Source organism: Microcaecilia unicolor, chromosome 2 (genome assembly GCF_901765095.1).
Source record: "Microcaecilia unicolor chromosome 2, aMicUni1.1, whole genome shotgun sequence".
Classification (NCBI taxonomy): domain Eukaryota; kingdom Metazoa; phylum Chordata; class Amphibia; order Gymnophiona; family Siphonopidae; genus Microcaecilia; species Microcaecilia unicolor.
In genome coordinates, this window is record NC_044032.1 from 362,420,447 (window position 1) to 362,444,256 (window position 23,810).

Sequence of the window (23,810 nt, forward strand, 5' to 3'; positions counted from 1 at the left end):
CCCTCCTGTGGCCACACCGCTTTTTGATATCTGCACATTAGAATTTATGTCCACCGCTTTACAGAATACGCTTAGAAAGTTGCTCATTTAAATTCCAATTAGTACAGATAGTTGCTTGTTAGTGGCCAATTATCATTCTGATTGGGTTGTTAATTAAGTTGCGCCCGCAATTTGGCCACCCTTCCAAATTTGCATGAGCAACTTTAGTTACCATATATAGAATCCGGGCCAGATTGTGTATAAGTAGATTTACTTTTTCCATGCACCTGTATATGACCTTTTTCCATTTATGGAACATGCTTTACACACTGAAAATGCTTCATAAAATTATGGTACTCTGTATATACAGTGCACGCCATTTAAGTGCACGTCGGATAAGCACATGCTCTGTTTAACTGCATGCTGTACTTCGGTCCCATTTTTGGCGCCATCAATTTCTACGGGGACAAATTTCAGTTTAGTGCACCACTGATAAGTGCAAGATTCGCTTATATGCATGGTTTAAGACCGCTTCTCTGCAGGAAAGACTCCGCATAAGCGCGTTCATGGAATACGGAAGCCAATTGGCGTGACAAAGGGGCTGTAAATTTGAAATCTCGTTGGTTAACTGCCACAGGAAGAATAAGCGAAAGAACGTTGTTAGAGTGTACACTGGAGTCGTTGTCGCGCAACTGAAAGACTTTAACACTGGCTGAACGAATAGAAGTTCTTAAAAAATTAGAAAACAAAGTCAAGTATCTATTGCTAAAGAATATGGTGTCAATCCCAGTCAAATTTCATGTATCTTGAAGCAGAAAGACCAGCTTCTGGAAGACTGGCAAAACAATACAAATCCACACCAGAAACGAAAACGGGCGGGATAAACTGAGGAGGTAGAAGATGCTTTTCTTCGGTGGTTTTCGCAAGTCAGGAGCAGACAGTTTCCTGTCAGTGGTCCGCTGCAGACAGTTTCCTGTCAGTGGTCCACTGCTTATGGAGAAAGCTAATCAGCTAGGTGAAAGTCTTGGACTAACTGAATTTAAAGCCACTGTTGGATGGTTGGAAAGATGTAAGGTGTGGACGAAAATGGACTCTACTGGCGAATGATTCCTGATGGAACACTTGCATTCAAACAAGCCGAAACTACAGGAAGTAAACATCTAAAGACCGACTGACATTAATTTAAATTTGCACGTGCGTACAACGTGCTGCGACGTCAGACTCCGAACTGGATTCAATCAACAGCGTTACTTACAGCATGGCCACAGAGGAGTCGGACGAAGAAGAAATATGAAGACTTCGGGTCGGCTGGCGGGGGTTGGGGTCCCCCGCCAGCGGAAGAAATATTTTTAAAGGCAGGAGGAAGCGGACCTCGGCTGGCGGGGGTTGGGGCCCTCCGCCAGCAAAGGTAAGCAGTGGGGGAGGGTTGATGGCAGGAGGGGGCCAGGTCGAAATCTGGGGGGGGGGCCAGGCCCCTGTGGCCCCACGCAGATACGCCCCTGCTTGAGGTGGTCTTTTACTAAACCTTAGCTTGAGTTATCTGCAGCAGGGCCCATAGGACCAAAATGGACCCTGCTGCAGATAACTCAAGCTAAGCTTTAGTAAAAGACCCCCTGTATTTGGGAAAAGGTGAATAATAAATCTAAATACAAATCTAGTGACAAGGTGCGGTTTGTATAGGTAATGTGCTGATTCAGATAGGCCAACAAAGCTATTGACATTTAATGGTCACCTTTCAGAAATGGTCACCTTTCAAAAACTTTAAACACAACACCTCAAGAGTGAAGCAAATATCAGATTGAAGGAAAAGGGTCTTAATGCTTGTTTTCATTGCAATTTGAGTTACGTTAACTTTTTTTTTCTTAGTGCCATGTTCTGCAGGACAGCATGGGGCAAGACCACTTTTCTTTACTAGCACTGGCAGTATATGACTTAAGAGCTAAGGAGCAGTATTCTCTTTTTGTTGTTCTGCAGTGAGAAGGTCAAAAGCTGCTGATGAGCGGAGACGCTCCATTGCCAAGCAAGCCCGGGATGACTACAAGAGGCTGTCGATGCAAGCCATTGAGAGGGGGAAAGTGTTGGAAACCTCCAAAAACTTTGGTGGGACGGGGCCAAGGAAACCACCACCACCTCTACCTCCAAAGCCTAAAATTCTACCACCTGAACCAAAGAATGGTGTTCTGAACTGGTAAGCACCTCAAGATGCAACCAAAGGCAATAGCTAGTGACAGGGATCCCGCAAGGGTATTAAGTGCCCTAGGCAAATCTCCAACCTTGTGCCCCTCTCAACTAATGCTTAATATACTAGCCTCCATTAGATTGTGATAATTAAACTAGACAATTGTGATCATCTTTACACTATCTGTGATCCTATGAAAACACATAATTGGATATCACACTTTAATAGTTGATACGTGTAGGGATTAATTGTATAAAGCATGTTGTACATGTGAAAAATAGTTGTTGTATGTCTACATGGCCAAGATTTCATACAGTCTTTCCCAAGGATCTAGTTTGGGCAGAGCTGGTTTGGAGTTGCGATATGTTTGTGTATATTTCATAAAATGTGTGTAAATACATAGAATATGTACACATGTTTTATTGGAGCAGGTTTACATAAATCCTAATAAAAAGGAATTGTGTGAGGTTTTATGCACTACTCGTAAACAAATGAAACGGGCGCTAGCAAGATAATGACCTTCTACCATTAATGTTCTCCCCCCTCCTCTACCCCATCCCCCCCTCTCTCTCATCTCAGGGCCCCCCCTCTCCTCCGATGTCTGCACCTCCCTCCCTCTGTCTCTGTGGCCTTCGAAGCAAGGCGGACGTGTGCGGGTGCCCCAGCCCTTCGTACGTGGCAGCTGCTGTTTAAAAAGTTTTACCTCCTGCTCCTCTGGCAGCACTGAAGTGCAGCAAGTACAGACGCCGCTTCTTTCAGCTGTTCCTCTGGTCCCGCCCTCATTTCCTGTTTGCAGAAGGGCGGGACCACAGGAACTGCAGAAACAGAAGCGAATCCACAAAATTCCCTCGAGGGCGGGGCAGTGATCGGGAGTGCGATTACGAACCCTACGAACACTACACGGCTTCGCTGCCACGGAGTCAGCTTCAGAAAGTTGGAGGTGCGAATTATTATATTAGATTAGGAATAGCTCTGGAGCTTATATTATAAAGACACAGTCTGTTCCGACCCAAAGATATGTACCGCCCGAAGTGAACGTCAGCCGTTTGTTCCTGCTTCACCCATAGCCCAAACATCTATCCTTCCTATCCCCTGCCTGATGTCCAGTGTGTGTCCCTTCCCCCCCCCCCCCCCCCCCCCCCCAAGGTGTCCAGCATCTTTTTTTTTTTTTCAACCCTCCCAGTGTCCACCATCTCCCCACTACTACTCTTCTGCCCCCACCAGTGGCAAAAACATTTTTAACATTCAAAATTGTGTTAAAATATTTATCTTAACCTTTTTACTGTTGAGAAAAAGCTGTTTACACATGCAAATAAAATCCAAAATCCAGTTCCAAACAAGCAAGGAAAGCGTGCAGAGCATGGCTTATGGAACTCTTTTCAACCCCTGTGTGTAGCTATGTTGTCTGTATGTGCTTTTGACTTAAGAGGGGGGGGGGGGGGGCAGCTTGAATGTTGCAGTACTTAAAATTCTGTTGGTCTGGAAAGAATAATAAAATTCAACCAAATGTGGTAATATTTGAAATAGATGCTATTGACAAGAGACCAAAAGATAGATTTTATAGCCGGGGGCAGATAAACTTCTTTGTTCCTGCCCCCACCTCTCATACTTCATCGCTCTAGAACAGGGGTTCTCAACCCAGTCACCTAGCCAGTCAGATTTTCAGGATACCCACAATGACTATCATAAGAGAGATCTGCATGCAAATCTACCTCATGCATCATTATGGTTATCTTGAAAACCTGACTGGTAGGTGTATCCCAAGGACTGGGTTGAGGATCCCTGTTCTAGAAGTAGCATAGAGAAATGTGCAAGGCCTAATTCAGCAGCAGATTTTGAGTGATCATGGTAATTATTCAAGCATATGTTTTGAATGGCGTGGCCTAGTGGTTACAGCACTGGGTTGCTGATCAATACTCCTGTGGCAATTCTGTGCCAAGTAGAGTTTGTAAAGACTTCACCTATTTCTGTTAAGAAATTCCCAGGCTGGCATGATGTGGAGCTGTGAGTGAAAAAAAAAAAACCACATGCAGCCATCTTCTTTCTGAAGAGTGTGATCCGCACGGTGCTGAAGTCTTGGGCTGTTCTTCTGAGACCTTGAGGATAGCACAGAATTTTGGATGTCATCGTGGCTCATGCTTTCGTGCCACGATGATCAGAAGCAAACGTGAGCGCTAAAGGCTGTTAGCGCCATACTAGTGCCCGCGTTTGCTCCTACCTCATGATCTGAGCCAGCGAGTGCATGGAACGATGAGCTCACCAGCTCTGACCGCAAGTAGCATGCAAATGCATGCTAAACAGGGCATTAACTATTCCTCCCTAATGCTCAGCTGGCAGAGCACCAAACAAGGTTCCTGCTGCCACATCAAACCTTATTTTATTTATTTAATACATTTATACCCACATTTTCCCACTAGTTGTAGGCTCAATGTGGCTTACACATAACCGTAGGGTAGGCTACGGTTCAGAAAGTATACTTAAACATTGTAGTAGTAGGTTATTAGCATATTGGTAACATTTAAAACAACAGATAACAAAAGATAGTAAAAAAGTCCATGGATTATGCTGAAAAAACAGGTGGAAGTACATTAGGTTGAGTCTGTAAGGTATACCTTCTTGAACATGGTGGTCTTCAATAGTTTTCTGAAATTTAGATAGTTCTGGGTTGATTTTCGGGTTCTAGGCAGTGCATTCTGCATTTGTGTGCCTATGAGGGAGAAGTTGGATGCTTAGGTAGATTTGTACTTCAGGCCACTGCAATCTGGATAATGTAAATTTAGGAATGATCGGGAGGAATTAAAACTCTTTCTGGGTGGTAGATCCACCAGATCTAGCATATAATCGGGAACTTCTCCGTAAATGATCCTATGAATCAAGGTACAGATCTTGAAGGCGATACGTTCTTTAATGGGAAGCCAATGTAATTTTTCACGAAGGGGCTTGGCAGGTTCAAATTTAGATTTTCCAAAGATCAGTCTCACCGCTGTGTCCTGGACGGTCTGAAGTTTCTTGACTAAATATTCTTTGCAACCTGCATAGGTTCCGTTGCAGTAATCTAAGTGGCTTTAATACCATTGATTGTATTAGATTGCGGAAAACATCTCGATATCAACTTGGAGCTGGTGTTGGGGTTTGCAGGGCATTGGAGAGGAATGGGAGCTGTGTCCAGCATGCTTGCAGGGTGACACCCCCCCCCCAGACAGAAATAGCTGGAGGTAGGGTGGGAACTTTATATATTTATTTTCAAAAGTCTCAACGTGAAGTACAAAAATTTATATATATATATATATATATATATATATATATATATATATATATATATATATAATTTTTTGTACTTCACGTTGAAACTTTTGAAAATAAATATATAAATGGCATGCAGAACCCTGCTTAAACATACACTGTTGTCAACCCAAGCAGGACATATAACCAAAAGAGTTTTGCATTAAGATAGCAGGGTCACAAGCCTGGATAGAAATAGAAAGTCTCTTGTTCTGTAACCTCTTATGTGCTACTTCAGATTTAGCATTTTTGCTACTCTCCCAAATACGTTCCTCCTCTCTTTTTTTTTTTTTTTTAACCTTGTTTTGACTTTGTAAATATACAGTTCAAAACGGATATAGCAGAAAAAAAGCAAAAACAACCTTAAACGTCTGCTGTTCAATCTAGTTTATTGTTTATTAGGTTTGATATACTGTTTCTCATTGAATGACAAGTTGAAGCAGTTTACAAAATAAGTATTACATTTGGATGTGGAAAAGAACACCATAATACAATAGGAAAGCAGTCAGGCACTCAAAACCAAGTAGGCAATAATCAGACATCCAAGGGCAATTAAACCATTAAGTTAGAAAAGAGACAAAAACACTCCATAATTAGGCACACTTATTAAAATAGCTCCTTGAACGACATAAGCTTTAAAATTTAAAGTATTCCCGATCCTCATTACAGATAACCATACCGGAACAGCCCTCTATGTTCAAAAAGCTAATTCAAAAAAATAATTTTTTAGAGATGCACGAAAGACAAGAGTATGAGCTTTCCAGACGCAGCTGCTTTGGAACCGAATTCCAGAGCATGGGAGCGAGGAACAAGAATGCAGAAGAACATGTAGATTCCCAGCATGCTTTAGTAGGTTGAGGTAGGACAAACCTGTTATCTGCCAAGGACCGAAGATTTCGAGCAGGTGTGTATGGAATAATCAAAGAGGCTAAGTAAGAAGGAGTGGAAGAGTAGAATACTTTGTGGGTTAAGGTAAGAATTTTAAATTTAATTTGAAATTCAGTAGGGAGCCAGTGAAGACGTTGCAGTAAAGGTGCTATGTGGTCATAGCGTTTAGCATGGCACATTATACGTGCAGCAGTATTCTGAAGAGTTTGGAGACGTTTTAGATTAGCCATAGTAATACTAGCATACACTGAATTTCAATAGTCATAGCTGGAATTGATATAGGCATAGAAGAGAGAACTTAGTGAGGGTGTGTCAAGCATATTACGAATTAATCTTTGATGACATAGGGAGAAGAAACCTGTTTTTACAACCTGAGAGATATGTGGCATGAAGGATAGCTCAGAATCCAGAGTGATCCCAAGGTATTTAAAGGAACTAACAGAGGTGACAGGTTTGCCAAAAAGGGATGGAATTGTAGTTGGAATAGGTGACGTGCCAGTGATCCAGCAAGCAATTGTTTTATCCGGGTTCAGTACTAGATGATTCTGCTGTAGTCAGCAAGCAACCTCTAGTAGACAGTTTTGGAGAGGAGTTAAATAAATGGAAAGTGAATCAGTATAGTGAAATAAAAGAAAGTTATCAGCATATGAATAAGAACTAATACCAAAAGTCTGAATCACAAACAGAACATAAGTTAAAGGAGCAATTTGATCAAAAGCTTGTTGTAAAGTGGAATTCCAAATGGGAACCTGCTAATCTACTGAGAGATTAAAAAATTGGGTGGGAAGGCTTCTTCCAGTGATGAGATCGTGGATGGATTAAAACAGTTCAGTCGTCTTGTCCAGTATCCAGTGAAAGAGGAAGAGATTGGGTATGGAGGAAAAGTAACCTGAAAAAACACAAGAAATGGACTGACCAAGAAACTGGATGGGTTTTATTTTTATTTTATTTTTTTTTATTTATCATTTTCACATTTTTTACAAGCATTTACTACTTGGATAGGTAACACAGTTAAGAAATTACAACATTATTAAGCAAGATAAATCAGGAAAATATTACAAAACTTGTATTAGACCACCAAATTCGAGGGGCTAAAAGCCGTTAACTTAGGAGAAAGAAATTTACTTTAATATAACTCAAGATTGAAATAAAGCAATAGCAGGTTATTATTATTATTACAAACCCCCAAAAATATAATTACATTCCCAACATCCTAGTCTTAAGGCGAAACATAACGGTTTAAGGTCAAGAAGCATTATAATAATTTTTTTTGAGAAATAAATTGTTTTAAATGTTCGGGTTCAAAGAAAACATATTTTACCCCTAGATATTTTATATTGCATTTGCAAGGATAGTTCAAATGAAATGAGGCTCCTAAAGACAAAGTTTCAGCACGAAGTGCTAAGAAGTCTTTCCTTCTACTTTGAGTTTGTTTAGTAACATCTGGGAATACCCAGATTTTCCCCCCATAAAATGGGGTTTGCAAGTTCTTCAAAGCCATCTTCCTAACAGATTCTAAGTCTTGGGGAAATACAAATGAGACCAGCAAAGTTTGCCGTTCAGTTATATCAGTCAGCGATGTTTCCAGTAATTCTGATACATTTAAATCCGGTTGTTCCAACAGTTGTATTGCTTTCTTTGTAGGAAGATAATAAATTTTATTCACTGGAGGCACATTTTCTAAGGTAAATTTTAAATTTTCCACCAAATACCTTTTAAAAATTTCTAGTGGAGAATATATAGAAGTCCGTGGAAAGTTCAAAAATCGTAAATTTAGCCTCCTGTTATAATTTTCAAAATGTTCCAACTTTTTATGTATCAGCATATTATCTTGTATTAATTTAACTGAAGTTTCCTTCAATTTAGAAGTTTCAATTGACAGATTTTGGATCTTTTCAGTTACCTCTTCTTTCATAGAAGAAAATGCAATAGTTAATTCTTTTACATTACCCAGTAACGGTTCAATCTTGCTAGTTGATTCCATCACCGTCTGTAGAGTCTCCCATATCGCCTCAAGAGTCACCGCCGGCGAGGAGACTAAAGATTTTCCTGGTCTCTGTGCCATCTGACTCTCAGCCTTTGCTATTATACAGGCCTCAGCTGTAGCGTCGAAGTGGGGACCCAGTAGTAGCTCTCCTCTCCCGTCACCGCGGTTAGGGGCTACTCCGCCTTCATCGACCTCAGCCGGTTGCGGTGGGGGTGGGCGCGCCGGGGGGGACAATGAAACGTCCTGCCCCTGGAGTTCAGCCTCTCCTTGGGTAGCGAGCTCAGCAGGGCTTCCCGGCGCCGTAACAGGGGTTCTCGCGAGGAAACCTTGGATAGAAAGCTGTGTTGGAGTCGAAGTTCGTACCGGCAGGGCTCCGGTTCTCAAAACCCTCTTCCTCTTGGTATGCAGCATCGTTAGAAAAAGAAATAAGATAAATCTTTAAAGAAGAAAAAATCTACCAAGAGGTGTAGGTTTGACACAGCATTATCCAGAGGCTCACTCGCGGAATGGTGTTGCTGCCGCCATCTTGCTCCGCCCCCTGGAAACTGACTGGATGGGTTTTAAGCGAGGAAACTTGGAAGGAAGAAGTGGAGTCTGTTATTATCAAATCGAGACTGTGTCCAGCAATATGTGTTGGAGCCATAACATGCTGAATTAGGTCAAGGCAGGGGAGTGCTGGTAAATTAACAGGGGGCTCTCTCTCGCCAGCAAAGTAAAAGAGAATTCAAGAGGGGCCCAAGCCCACATTTTGGGATCCATTTGTTAAAGTAGCCATGGAGAACCGGCTCCCAAAATTCTTAAAAACTTAACAAACGGCTCTCTAGAGCCTGTGAAAGCCTGCTCCAGCACACCACTGGGTCAAGGTCTGACAACAGAGAGGAGAAAGCTCTGGCACGTGTGGAGGATGGGTCATCCATATGAATATTAAAATCTGCTAAGATAAGAACATGAGAGAATTTCATTGCGGCATCCGCTAAGGACTGGTATATCTTATCACAATCCTCCGCTTTTAGCAAAGGGGAACAATAGAAGAGGAGACTGTGTACAGTGGACTAGTAGCAACTTCCAGCAGGAGGAGCTCTGGAAAGGGCAAGTCATGCTCAGATACCTCTTTAACTTGAAGCACAGATGGCTAGATAATTGCCAGCCCACCAACACGTTTGCCAACTCGAGAAGAATAATACACGGAAAAACCCGAGGGCAATGATGAAAATATAAAAGGCCCTCTTCTCCAGGGAAGAGCCATATTTCTGACGGGCAAAGAGAAGTCCAAGCGATTGGATCCAAGAAGATCATGAATGAGAAATGATTTACGCTTAAGAGATCTGCAGTTAAGCAAAGCAAATTCTTGAGAAGATGAGGAAACTAGTAGTGGAGCATGACAATATGTAAGAATTTTTGTTTTAGGAGGGTAAACATAAGATTTAGGAAAAGGACGGTGGTCCCATCATACAGAGACTGGGTAAGCTTCTAAAGACTAAAGCTCCCCAGAAGGAGAAAGGAAAGATAAGAAGTACAATGAGAAGAGTTAGTGGAGACAAACGGGCTCATTTTCGAAAGAGAAGGACGCCCATCTTTCGACACACATTGGAAGATGTACGTCCTTCTCACAGGGTCGTCCAAATCGGTATAATCGAAAGCAGATTTTGGACATCCCCAACTGCTTTCCGTCACAGGGACAGCCAAAGTTCAAGGGGGCGTGTCGGAGGTGTAGAGAAGGCGGGACTTGGGCGTGCTTAACACTAGGACGTCCTCGACCCATAATGGAAAAATAAGGACGTCCCTGACGAGCACTTGGACGACTTTACCTGGTCATGTTTTTCGTGGGAGGGGATTAGTCACCACTGCGGGAGTAACGGGATGTCATCCCCAATTTCCTCTGGTGGTCATCTGGTCATTTCGGGGATGACATCCTGTTACTCCCACAGTGGTCACTAACCCCCTCCCACTCTCAAAAAAAATCTTTCAAATTATTTTTTGCCAGCTTCTATGCCAGCCTCAGATGTCATACTCAGGTCCGTGACAGCAGTATGCCGGTCCTTGGAGCAGTTTTAGTGGGTGCAGTGCACTTCAGGCAGGCGGACCCAGGTCCATACCCCCCCTACCTGTTAGTTTGTGGAGGAAACAGCGAGTCCTCCAAAATCCACCACAAACCCACTGTAACCACATCTAGGTGCCCCCCTTCTCCTGTAAGGGCTATGGTAGTGGTAGTACGGTTGGGGGTAGTGGGTTTTGGGGGGCTCAGCACACATGGTAAGGGAGCAGTGTACCTGGGAGCAATTTATGAAGTCCACTGCGGTGCCCCCTAGGGTGCCCGGTTGGTGTCCTGGCATGTCAGGGGGACTACAAATGCTGGCTCCTCCCATGACCAAAGGGCTTGCATTTGGTCATTTCTGAGATGGATGTCCTTGGTTTCCATTATTGCTGAAAATCAGAAACGACCATCTCTAAGGACTACCAAAATTTCAAGATTTGGACATCCCTGCCCGTATTATCGAAACGAAAGATGGACGTCCATCTTGTTTTGATAATACGGGTTTCCCCTCCCCTGCATCCAGGACGTTTTGCGAGGACGTCCTCGTCAAAACCTGGACGTCCCTTTCAATTATGCCCCATTAGAGTGTCAGAAATGGAGAAACTACCCAAAAGGACAATCACGAAGAAATTATTGAAATGGAGCAAGCAAGCCTTGTTAATACAGGAAAAGAGAAGACTCCTCGGTTACTCACTGCTCGTCGCTCGCCACAAGGAGCTCAACTAAGAAGCACATCCTGCTCCTGGTGGGAGCCGCCGTGGCGTCTTCACTGCTAGATAGAAGAATTTAAATAGTAGTACTTGCTTGTGCGCAGATGTGAGGTCGCAGATGTGATGTGACCCGATGTAGAGTAGAACAAAATAATGGAGGAAAAAGACCTGAGAAGCCACTCGTACATAACTGAAAAATAGTACAGCTAAGTGCAAGAGAACTTCAGGTCTTACTCCATTTTGTTATCCATACTTAGCAGCAGACTTTTTAGGTTATTTTTGATATTTATTTTTATCGTATTCTTTCAGTATTTTTGTTGCAGTTTGCACAAAGTAGATTACCAAAATTTTTAAAAATATATGTAAGGTAATACCTAGGGTGGGCTGTTGTCGACCACAATATGGGAAATGAGCAGAAAGAAACATGAACATTTTTGTTGTTGTTGTTTGCTGCTAAGTGTGCACTCCCCTGAAACAGTGAGCATCTCTTTTTACAATAGCGTGCCATCATGCATGCTATCAGGAAAAGTGTGCCCTTTTTCTAAATAGTGCATCCTCTTTCAAAAGAGTGAACACTCAACGATTTTGGTCCTGAGACAAATAAGTGGCCAACAAAAATGATCAAACAAACATTCCCAGAAATGATGAAACACAAATGTTCTGGCTGCCCATCCGTATTAATACCTTATATTGGACTAACAGAATGAATTGCTTAATTAGCTTTCTGGAGTTGGTACTCGTTTCATCAGGTCAAATGTCTTCTTTTACTTATTTCATTCCAGCCTGAAGAAAAAAATGCCTCTCCAAAGCTAGTCAAACAATGTACTGTACTAAAGTAGTACTGTAAAATATTTTTCTCACCTTACTTTTGTCTCTTTTAGTTAACCTTTTTTTTCCTTCTGTATGTTCAAGTGGCCTAATCCTGTTCCACTAATTTGTGTGATTGATGCTCAGGATAAACTAATGCCGAGAGAGAATAACTTCTAGGATTTATCTTTGATCGCCTTTCACTGCCACTTCTTAAAATCTGACTTCTGTTTGTGCTACAATGTTCTAAATAAATCAATTCTTCACATGACAGGAGGCAGGGAATAAAGAGGTCAACATCATGTGCCACCCAGGAAAATATCATCAGGTGGTTTAAAGATGAACAATTACCTCTCCACGCAGGATGTGACAAATCAGGAGACCAAATAGCGCCCTGGTTCCATGGTGAGTACAGTGCTATATCTGATATTATCTTTACCAAAATGCATGCAGACTAATCCATGTTGTGCTATCTTAGGGCCTGCTCAAGGGGCTTTGGTGCCCCCCCTTGCCTCGGTACTCCCCCACATCAGTTCCTTTCTACCCAGGTACCTCCCCCACATCAGTTCCTTTCTACCCAGCCAGCCCACCTGCATAACCCGACATCCCAGGATCGATCCCCGCTCGTTCTTGCCATGGTAGATACCTTCTTCAAAATGGTGCTGTCAAGGAGTTCAAGCTGCTATATGAAAGAAGAAAGCCCTTGTGTGGCATCTTGAAACACTAGCAGTAGTATTGCAAGATTGTTACTAGGGGCAGTGTATACTATGTGAACATTGCTTATGACCTCCCCTAAACCTTTCCTGTGAGGACCCTTCTTTTTGATCTTTTAATAGTTCTCCTATATTAGGACCTCTGGTAAATGCAAATCTGTGAGGGGCTTCAAATCCCTCATACAATGAAAATAAAGACCAATGTCTTTTGAAAATATTTTGCAAGCCTTGGATCTGTCTCTTAGGCTATATGATTTTGGGGGACATTTTACACACAGAACTAACTCATGAGGCCAACAGATCTTTTGCACATGGAGGTGTTATATTTCCTCTCTGGAACATAATTGCAGAACTCACCAGTAGCTCGATAAGGAACTGACTTACTTCTAGATTCTAAAATAAGTGCAGTTTTCTATAATATTTTCATTTAAGCAGAATTATAGCTGTTGATGCAATGATTATCATCCGTTAACCATCACGTTCCAGGGTTGGAATGATGGGGATGCACCGAGCACTATTTTCACATTTTTTGGGGAAGAGTATTAGTTTTTATAATGTGGTGTGATATTTATATGAAATTGAGTTAGCAATGATATAAACTACCATATTTGTTGATTTAAAGTGGTTTCTAACAAGCCCATGTAGGGATAATATTTCTGCTACAAGATATGAGACATTTATACAACTTGGAAGGCAGCTGCCCAAACCTCTTAGACTATTATTATTTTTACTTTGCTTTTCATGATTTGCCTTGGCTTACCCTTGACCCATGTTCTACTGTGGACATTAGTGCCTGGTTTGGGGGAAGAGGGGTCCGGCGGCATCAGTGAAAGTCGAGCAGGCATGGCGCTTTAGCCTGTCTCAGCTCTGCCTCTGGTCCCACCCTCATTTCCTGTTTCCGGAAGAGCGGGACCAGAGGCAGAGCTGAGACAGAAGGGAAGGCAGGCTGAAGCGCCGTGGCTGCTCGACCTTTACTGCTGCCGCCGGACCCCGAGGTAAGAACTTTTAAATTCAGGTCGACACGAAGTAAGGCGAGGGGCAGGTGGAGGACTGGGAGAAGAGGGCGGGCAACACAGGTCGGGCTGCCACTCGGAGGGGAGAGAGAGCGGGAGGGAGGCAGGGGGTCTGGAACTCGGGGGAGGGAGGGGGCAATTCTCCCGCGATTGTATCCCCACTTCCAATGTTCTGTGGCTAGCTGGTGCTGGTTTCCCTTCCCTCTCATTGATCCGCCCTCTGACGTCATCACATTCAGACGCGAGGGCGGACCAATGGGAATTGTTACGAACCCAGGCATCCAGACGTAGAACGTTGGAGGTACAAATTTATTATATAGGATTAAGACCTATGTGTTGAAATTATAAAAGGGCAGAGATCCATCTCGCTATTCAATCCCAAAGATGTCAGAATATTTACATAAGTACATAAGTAATGCCACACTGGGAAAAGACCAAAGGTCCATCGAGCCCAGCATCCTGTCCACGACAGCGGCCAATCCAGGCCAAGGGCACCTGGCGAGCTTCCCAAACGTACAAACATTCTATACATGTTATTCCTGGAATTGTGGATTTTTCCCAAATCCATTTAGTAGTGGTTTATGGACTTGTCCTTTAGGAAACCGTCTAACCCCGTCTGCTAAGCTAACCGCCTTTAAATCGAAGTTAAATGTCTGTCTGTTCCTCCCAGAGGAGGAGGTTATCCAGATTGCCTCTTCTCCAATTTTGTCTAAAGGTTTTTGAATACCAGGAATTTAAGATCGGTATGTTTTGCTGTGTCCCAATGGCTTAACTAATGGTGCGTTTTCTACTTTATTGATGCAACTTTGGTGCTCCTATAATCCTAGTTTTTATGGCTCATGTCGTCTTGCCAATATAGAACAATGCACATGGGCACTGGATGATATAGATAACAAAAGATGTATTGCAGTCTGAGGTGTGTCACAAAATGTATCTCTTGTGTGTCTTGGGATGAATGAAAACAGATTGTTCAAAATGGACTGCAGATGCTGCACCGGCCACATTTACGGTGTCACAAAATTGGGGCAGGGGGTTGTGCAGTTGGTTCAGGTAGCATTGATGGAACTGGATATTCTTTCAAATTGTTGTTTCTTGATTAGGTGATGACTAATCTTTTGTTCTTGAAGCATTCTAAGCCTTGCAAAATATGCCAGTGTCGCCAAATGGAATGTTGTATGTGTTTTGCAAGAAATGCATCTCTTGAGTACAAACTATATCTGGTCTCTTTCTGGAACTGACCTGCTGAAGTAATGTACCGCGATCTTCTTCCATAGCCTTAGTATAGCCTGCTTGGACATGTTTCACTGCATATCCCTCTTGTTAGAAATGTTTCACGCATTAACTTCACTTGTTTGTTGAAATCCTCAAAATCGGAACAAATGCATTGGAGACACAGAAACTTGGCACAGTGGCAGGTTACTTTTCAAACTTGGATTGTGGTAACTTGAATAATGTAAAAATGCATTTCTATCAGTCAGTTTCCTCTAAACGGTAATTTAAAAAAAAATGTTCATTTTTGGTAATAGTAAGATCCATAAAGTGAACTTTATCAGCATATTCAATCTGAAATTTCAAATTGGGATCCATTGTGGTCAACGTTCCCTTGCCATAAAATAAAAATCAATCTATCTCTGATCTTAATATGACGTGAAAATGGATTAGATTCAAGATGTTCGTGTTCAAAATTTCCGACATACAGATTAGCCAAGCCAGGGCACATCGTTGTCCCCATAGCCATTCCTTTTATCTGTTGATAAAATGTGCTGTGTGAACAAAAATAATTTTTTGTTAAGGCAAGGGATGCACAAGTCAAAATCAGATGGTTTGAAATGTCTGTGTGGTTCTTCCTTGTAATGTTTTTTTCAATTATGGTGAGAGCCTCGAGTTGAGGGATATTGGGGTACAAGGATTCAATATCCAAAGTAACCATTATAGTATCAGTTAGTGAGTGGTATCTCGGATATATGAGGGAATGAGTGGAACAAGTGGTCTTGAGGGAAAAAAAAATCCACAAAAATGGAAAGTGGCTCCAGAATAGATCCATTGCCTAACACGATCGGCCTACCAGGTGATTTTTCAAGGGACTTGTGAATTTTAGGCAAAATATACAGAGTAGGATCACTCAATGTGTGACTTGTAAAAATTATTTTTCTTTGCTGGTTACAAATCCCATTTTGGATGCAATATCTATTAACTCTGTGATATCTTTTTGTATTTCGTTGTTGGATCATGCGCCAAAGGAATATAGAATTCACAGTCATCCAATTGTCTTTGGAGCTCATTAGTATAATCTGTGCTGTTCATAATAACAATTCCACTGCCTTTATCTACAGGTTTGATGACATTTGTTGGTTATGGGACAAATCTTGGTATTCCTTCATTCTTGGTTATATTATAGAACTAAGGTTTGTTGTTCTTTTATAATTTTTTCAAGTCCCTCTCAATTCAAGAAAATGAGCTGGCCTTTTGGATATAAGAACATAGCATAAGCCTTGTCATACTGGGGCAGACCAAAGGTCCATCAAGCCCAGTATCCTATTTCCAACAGTGGCCAATCCAGGTCACCGGTACTTGGCAGAATCCCAAAAGAGTAAAACAGATTTTATGCTAGTTATCCCAGAAAAAAGTAATGGATTTTCCTGTCCATCTTAATAATAGCTTATGGACTTTTCTTTTAGGAAATTATCCAAATCTTTTTTTAAACCCTGCTAAGCTAACTGCTTTTACCACATTCTCTGGCAAAGAATTTGAGTTTAATTTACACGTGGAATGAATAAACATTTTCTCCAATTTGTTTTAAATTTACTACTTAGTAGCTTCATTGTTTGCCCCTTAATCCTAATATTTTTGGAAATAGTAAATAAATGATTCACATCTATTTGTTCCACTCCACTCAGTACTTTATAAACATCTATCATATCTCTTCTCAGCCATCTCTTCTTCAAACCCATCCCCTTTATAATTTTTGTTGCTCTTCTCTGTACATCTTCTAATTCCACTATATCTCTTTTGAGATATGATCAGAATTACAGTATTCGAGGTGCAGCCACACTAAGTGATAGAAATGGAGCCCTTCTGGCTTACTCTTTCTTCTAGAGCACACAGTTATTTGTTCAATTTTTAACTGATGGCGATATGATTTGTTGTACTCATGGAGAGTCACCGAATGTTTGGGTGGGGAGGTGGGGGTGGTAGTGGAGTTTTTACCCTCTGAACCTGAAGAGTTTTGTTGAACATTGTACCTCTTTGATTTTGTTAATAAAAATTATTTCAACATAATCTGTTTTGTTCTCCATCCCTTTTCTAAAATTTTCTAACTTTTATTTGCTTTCTTAGCCGTCTCTGCACTCTTGATGGCACCTAGATCCTTTTCCTGGGTTGTGCCTTCTAATGTGGAACCTTGCATCACATAGCTATACTTTGGGTTCTCTTTCCCACATGCATCACTTTGCACTTGCTCACATTAAGTCATTTACTGTTTGGATGCTCAGTCTCCAAGTCTCATAAGGTCGTCTTGCAATTTTTTACAGTTCTCTTGTGATTTAACAACTTTGAATAACTTTGTCTTCAGCAAATTCAATTACCTCCCTAGTTTATTTCCCCCTCTAGATTTTCTTGTTTGTATCTCTTTTTCTTTTCGGCATTCATTTTTGGTATATTTTTACTTCTCAGTACTTTTTCTGGCTCTTGCATCCTTCCAAATCTGCTACATTTTACTTGCCATCCATTCTAGTTTTGGATTATTCTTTTCTGCTGTCTGTTCTCCTTATCCATCTCCAGTTAAGTCCATTTCTTTTTCCTTCCCTCCCTATTTCTCCCGCTCATTCCTCCTTCCTGAGTCTAATGTCTCAAATGTAGAAGTTGAGGCCAACCAAATTTCGGATTCGGGCCCGAAACAGACCCAAAATCCGGGTTTGGGTTTTGGCTAAAAATACCAGTGCATTTTCATCTGAAACAGACACTCTCTCCCTGGCCCCCCTCGGGTCGCTGCCACCTCCCAGGCCAGCCTCCGCTACCTCTCTCCTCCACCTCAGCCCCTCTGCCCTCCCACAACCCAAAGGCCCACCCCGGGCCTACTTTTAACTGCCCCCATACACACACCTTGGGCTGCCCAGGCCTATACCTTGTAGAATTCCTGGTGATGTAGTGGCTTCTGGGCAAGAGCGATCCCCAGTCGCTCTTGCCCTTGCTGGTTCCTCAGCCAGAATGGTTGCTGGGAATTCTTGCGGCAGCCTCGCGAGACACTCGTGGGAAGTCCCAGTGGCCATTGTGGGATTGCAACCCGCTTAAGCAGGAACAATCCCAAAATAGCCACTAGGACCTCCCACAGCAGTCTCACAAGGCTGCCACAAGAAGTCCTGGCAGCCATTTTGTCTGAGGAATTGGTGGGGGCAAAAGTGACTGGGAATCGCTTTTGCCTGAAGGAGGCCACTAGACCACCAGGAGATTTAAAAAGTAGGTCCAGGTGGCATGAGGGGAGTTGCCATTAGATCACCAGGGCATTTAAAAGTAGGGGGGGCGGTGGCTGGTCTGAGAGGACCTGCTGTCTGCCGGGGGGGGGGGGGGGGGGAGTAGCCAGTTTCATTCTCAGCTGAAACCAAATAGCAAATTTCGGCTGCTGGTTTGGTTTCGGTCAAAACTGAGAACCCCGATTTCAGTTGGCGTCTAGTACAAGTGGCACGAGTTGCCCATGTATGCCACTGATGTATAAATTGCTTACCTGCTTGAGGTTACAACATACAGAGGACACAGGCCCAAGGCAGTCTGGACCAAGAACTCTGGCCAATGCTATACACAAGAATAACTTTTGCAAAATTTAGATATGAATTTTTTTTTTAAAGTAATGTACTGATATTCTGGTTGTAAGGATTAACAACCGCTCCCATATATATTTTGGATGTGGCTTAAGCTTTTAAATAAATGCAGAAGGGTTAAGATATCGCAGGCCACAAGTGGGAGTATTGTCAAGGTATTTTATCTTGTTGGACAGACTGGATGGACCATACAGGTCTTCCATCATCTATGTTACTATGTATCATTATTTCTCTAATTTTCTCTGTTAAGGTTTGCATTTGATGCCATTTTAGGTTTCCTTTGTGAAATGTCCTTTTAGAGTGGTATAAGAATTGCACACATCTGACTTAACTCCCTTTCAGCAGTATGAATCCTGGTTTAACAGCTTTGAAAGTAAATAAATGAAACAAAAGTGTTTCGCTCTAACTGTTCAGAAGAAAAAGATGGTTAAGGACTTCAAATACACATGGATACGTAAAGTTATGTAAGATTGTTCTATAATCCAAGTATAATACCCTGAACAATAAAAAAGAAAAATTATAAACCTGCACACAGTGGGGGAAAGTTAAAGGAAAGCTTACTGAATTAATGCAAAATATTGATCCAGTCAAATTTCCTTCAGTCAGGGAAGGATCTGGGAAGGCAGTATCTTATCTACTTGGTTTTCTTCTGTCCTCTTTGGATAGGTATTATATCCAGACAAGAAGCAGAGGACCTTCTGAACTCAGCAGCACCAGGAAGCTTCCTAATCAGAGTCAGTGAAAAAATTAAAGGCTATGTGCTTTCCTACTGGTCAGAAGAAGGACACAAGCATTTCATGATTGACGCTTCCAGTGATTCCTACAGTTTCCTAGGAGTAGATCAACTACAGCATTCTACTCTGGCCGATCTGGTTGAATATCACAAAGTAAGCAGTTTATTGTGTGAGGTTGATTTAAAATAGCACAGTCTGTAGTGGAAAGGTTTATTGTTGGCAAAATTGAAGGATTATTTTATATCTGGTCCCTTGGAGTAAGAGGGTTAAAAAAAAGCATCTATTTATAGGCAAGTATGGAGCTCATTTTCAAAGCACTGAAGAGTCCTTTTACTAAGGTGTGCTGACAAATGTAGTGTAGACGCATATTTTGGGCACGCGCAGAATCATTTTTCAGTGCAACTGCAAAAAATGCCTTTTTTGTGCCAAAAATGGACGTGTGGCAAAATGAAAATTGCCATGTCCATTTTGGGTCTGAGACCTTACCACAAACCATTGACCTAGCAGTGAAGTCTCACACAGTAACTGGGTGGTATTGACCTATGTGCATCAAATGTCATTTGGTGCGCGCCCAATACGCGCATCCAAAAATAAATTTTGTGACCCCCCAATGTGTCTACCACACTTAATCATTCGCTACCATAACCTCACTATGTATTTGTTCATACCGGTATTGGCGATCGCCTCTACTGTACTATGTAAGCCACATTGAGCCTGCAAATAGGTGGGAAAACGTGGGATACAAATGCAACAAATAAATAAAATTGAGATATAGTAAAGTCATGTTTCAGGCTTAAAAGAGAATCTAAGGTAAGTTAAAATTCCCAGTCCTGCTGTGCGTCAGATAGCAACTTTATCTCTTAAAGAGAGCACTTTAGTAGAAGTGTTTTCATTTATAAAGATTGGGAAGCTGTAGTATTCTTTTCTCATTTATTAAAGGGGCATCTCCTCATCTGCTTTTGGTGATCTCCCCCCCCCCCCCCCCCCCCCCGCCCCCAATAGTGCTGGAACAGTTTTGATATTCAAGAGGATGGTGCTTGTGAAGTGTATGGAAGTAACTCGTATGGTTCATCCATTTTGTCTGTGAATGTGAGAAGGAATGTGGAGTTAAATTCAAGCACTTTTGACAGATGCTTATCATTTTAGAGCACTAGTTTCCAAGCCTCACTATCAGTGGGCTAGAGTTAAAATATTTGCAATAGGTACTAAAGATTCTCCGAGGACAAGCAGGCTGCTTGTTCTCACTGATGGGTGACGTCCACGGCAGCCCCTCCAATCGGAAACTTCACTAGCAAAGTCCTTTGCTAGCCCCCGCGCGCACCGCGCATGCGCGGCCGTCTTCCCGCCCGAAACCGGCTCGAGCCGGCCAGTCTTCTTTTGTCCGCACTCGGTACGGTCGTGTTTTCGCCGTGTCGAGCCCCGGAAAGTCGACCTCGCGCGTCCAATTTGTTTGAACGTGTTTTTTTCCTTCGGGAAAGCTTTGTCACTAGTCGGGAAGTGCTCCGGAAACCCCCCGCCGGGTTTCGTGTAAATCCTCCCCGTACTTCCAGCTTTTTTGCCCCGGTAAGTTTTCTTTCGTCGTCGGGGTAGGCCTTTTTTCGGCCTCGGTCGAGATTTTTCTCCCTCTAAATTTGGTGCTTCAAATTTCGCCATTTCGGCTTTTGATTTCGCCGGCGTGATTTTTCCGCCCATGACATCGAAGCCTTCCAGCGGCTTCAAGAAGTGCACCCAGTGCGCCCGGGTTATCTCGCTCACTGATCGACACTCGTCGTGTCTTCAGTGTCTGGGGGCCGAGCACCGCCCTCAGAACTGCAGTCTGTGTTCCCTGCTTCAAAGGCGGACTCAGGTAGCGAGACTAGCCCAGTGGAACGTGTTGTTCTCGGGCTCTTCGTCGGCATCGGCACCGGGATCTTCGAGTGCATCGACGTCGTCAGCGTCCAGACCATCTTCCTCGGCCGCCCCTGCATCGAGTGCATCGAGGCATCGGGCCTCTGCATCGGCGCCGAGACATCGGATAGCTGCATCGACGTCGGTGGTACCAGGACCTCGTCTGCTGATGTCGTCGGACGGTGGTGCATCGGGTGGAGTGCAGGTGAGGGCTGTCCATTCCCCTGCTGGTGGCGGTGAGCCCTCGGGTGGGTCTCCGCCTACCCTGAGGGCTCCTGCGGTACAGCCCCCCCGAGATCGACCTTCTTCAGTCTCGGCCCCGAGGAAGCGACGGGTGGATTCGACGTCCTCCTCGTCGGTGCCGGGGAGCTCCGGTGACATGCTTCGGAAGAAATCGAAGAAGCATCGACACCGGTCTCCTCCCCGTGTCGGCACCGAGAGCTCTGGGTCGCCGAGGGATTCGGCACCCAGCAGGCATCGGCACCGAGAGGACCGCTCACCCTCTGTTCAGGAGGTGTCGATGCGCTCCGCTCTGGACAGCCCGGAACAGCCTCCACGCCCGGAACAGGTACTGACGTCGACGCCTGCATCGACCTCTCAGCCTTTCTCTGCAGCCGCTCTAAACGAGAGCCTCCGGGCCGTTCTCCCAGAGATTCTGGGAGAGCTGTTGCGCCCTACCCCTCCGGTACCGGCGGTGCTTGCGCCACCGGTACCGTCGAGCGTGGCGCCGGCTGGCCCATCGCCCAGGTTGAGGTCCCCGACGTCGGTACCGCGTGCGGTGCCGACCGCGGCCACCTCCCAGGAAGGCTCCCCGACTACGTCGGCGGAGGGAGCTTCGCCGACGCGGGCGAGGGAGTCTACCTCTCGACGCCCCCATCGTGGACGGGGTTCCACGGAGTCGAGCAGGGCGAGGTTGCAGACACAGGTCCGTGAACTTGTGTCTGACACCGAGGGTGAGGCCTCGTGGGAGGAAGAGGAAGATCCCAGATATTTCTCTGACGAGGAGTCTGGGGGTCTTCCGTCTGATCCCACTCCCTCTCCTGAGAGACAGCTTTCTCCTCCCGAGAGTCTGTCTTTTGCCTCCTTTGTCCGGGAGATGTCTACGGCCATCCCCTTCCCGGTGGTTGTGGAGGACGAGCCCAGGGCTGAAATGTTTGAGCTCCTGGACTATCCTTCTCCACCTAAGGAAGCGTCCACTGTTCCCTTGCACCATGTCCTGAAGAAGACATTGCTTGCGAACTGGACCAAACCATTAACTAACCCCCACATTCCCAAGAAGATCGAGTCCCAGTACCGGATCCATGGGGACCCAGAGCTGATGCGCACTCAGTTGCCTCATGACTCTGGAGTTGTGGATTTGGCCCTAAAGAAGGCTAAGAGTTCTAGGGAACATGCTTCGGCGCCCCCGGGCAAGGACGCTAGAACCTTAGACTCCTTTGGGAGGAAGGCCTACCATTCCTCTATGCTCGTGTCCAAGATCCAGTCTTACCAGCTCTACACGAGCATACACATGCGGAATAATGTGCGGCAGTTGGCGGGCTTGGTTGATGCTCTTCCCCCTGAGCAAGCCAAGCCTTTTCAGGAGGTGGTCAGGCAGCTGAAGGCGTGCAGAAAATTCCTGGCCAGAGGAGTTTATGACACTTTTGATGTTGCGTCCAGGGCCGCTGCTCAAGGTGTGGTGATGCGCAGGCTCTCATGGCTGCGTGCCGCCGACCTGGAGAATAGAGTCCAGCAGCAGATTACGGACTTGCCTTGCCGTGCGGATAACATTTTTGGCGAAAAAGTCGAGCAGGTGGTAGAGTCTCTCCACCAGCGGGACACCGCATTCGACAAGTTCGCCCGCCGGCAGCCTTCAGCTTCTACCTCTACAGGTAGACGATTTTTCGGGGGAAGGAAGACTGTTCCCTATACTTCTGGCAAGCGTAGGTACAATCCTCCTTCCCGACAGCCTGCGGCCCAGGCTAAGCCCCAGCGCGCTCGCTCTCGTCAGCAGCGTGCGAATCAGCAAGGCCCCGCGGCTCCCCAGCAAAAGCAAGGGGCGAGCTTTTGACTGGCTCCAGCAGAGCATAGCCGACATCCAAGTGTCAGTGCCGGGCGACCTGCCTGTCGGAGGGAGGTTGAAAGCTTTTCACCAAAGGTGGCCTCTTATAACCTCCGATCAGTGGGTTCTCCAAATAGTCCGGCAAGGATACACCCTCAATTTGGCCTCTCAACCTCCAAATTGTCCACCGGGAGCTCAGTCCTACAGCTTCCAGCACAAGCAGGTACTTGCAGAGGAACTCTCCGCCCTTCTCAGCGCCAATGCGGTCGAGCCCGTGCCATCCGGGCAAGAAGGGCTGGGGTTCTATTCCAGGTACTTCCTTGTGGAAAAGAAAACAGGGGGGATGCGTCCCATCCTAGACCTAAGGGCCCTGAACAAATATCTCGTAAAAGAAAAGTTCAGGATGCTTTCCCTGGGCACCCTTCTCCCCATGATTCAGCAAAACGATTGGCTATGCTCTCTGGACTTGAAGGATGCCTACACTCACATCCCGATACTGCCAGCTCACAGACAGTATCTGCGATTTCAGCTGGGCGCACGCCACTTCCAGTACTGTGTGCTACCCTTTGGGCTCGCCTCTGCGCCCAGGGTGTTCACAAAGTGCCTAGCTGTGGTAGCAGCGGCGCTTCGCAGGCTGGGGGTGCACGTGTTCCCATATCTCGACGATTGGCTGGTGAAGAACACATCCGAGGCAGGAGCCCTGCAGTCCATGCAGATGACTATTCGCCTCCTGGAGCTACT

At 44.5% G+C, this 23,810-nt stretch overlaps 1 protein-coding gene across 2 annotated transcripts in view; it reads left to right on the forward strand.

The window, feature by feature from the left end:
• SH2D4A (SH2 domain containing 4A) overlaps positions 1-23,810 on the forward strand; it is a 186,652-nt gene that overhangs the window by 159,329 nt on the left and 3,513 nt on the right. For both annotated transcript variants that reach the window (XM_030194502.1, XM_030194503.1), the window contains exons 7-9: positions 1,954-2,167; positions 12,142-12,272; positions 19,074-19,294. In XM_030194502.1, the coding sequence (XP_030050362.1) occupies positions 1,954-2,167; positions 12,142-12,272; positions 19,074-19,294 (566 nt within the window). The remainder of the gene's footprint in view (positions 1-1,953; positions 2,168-12,141; positions 12,273-19,073; positions 19,295-23,810) is intronic.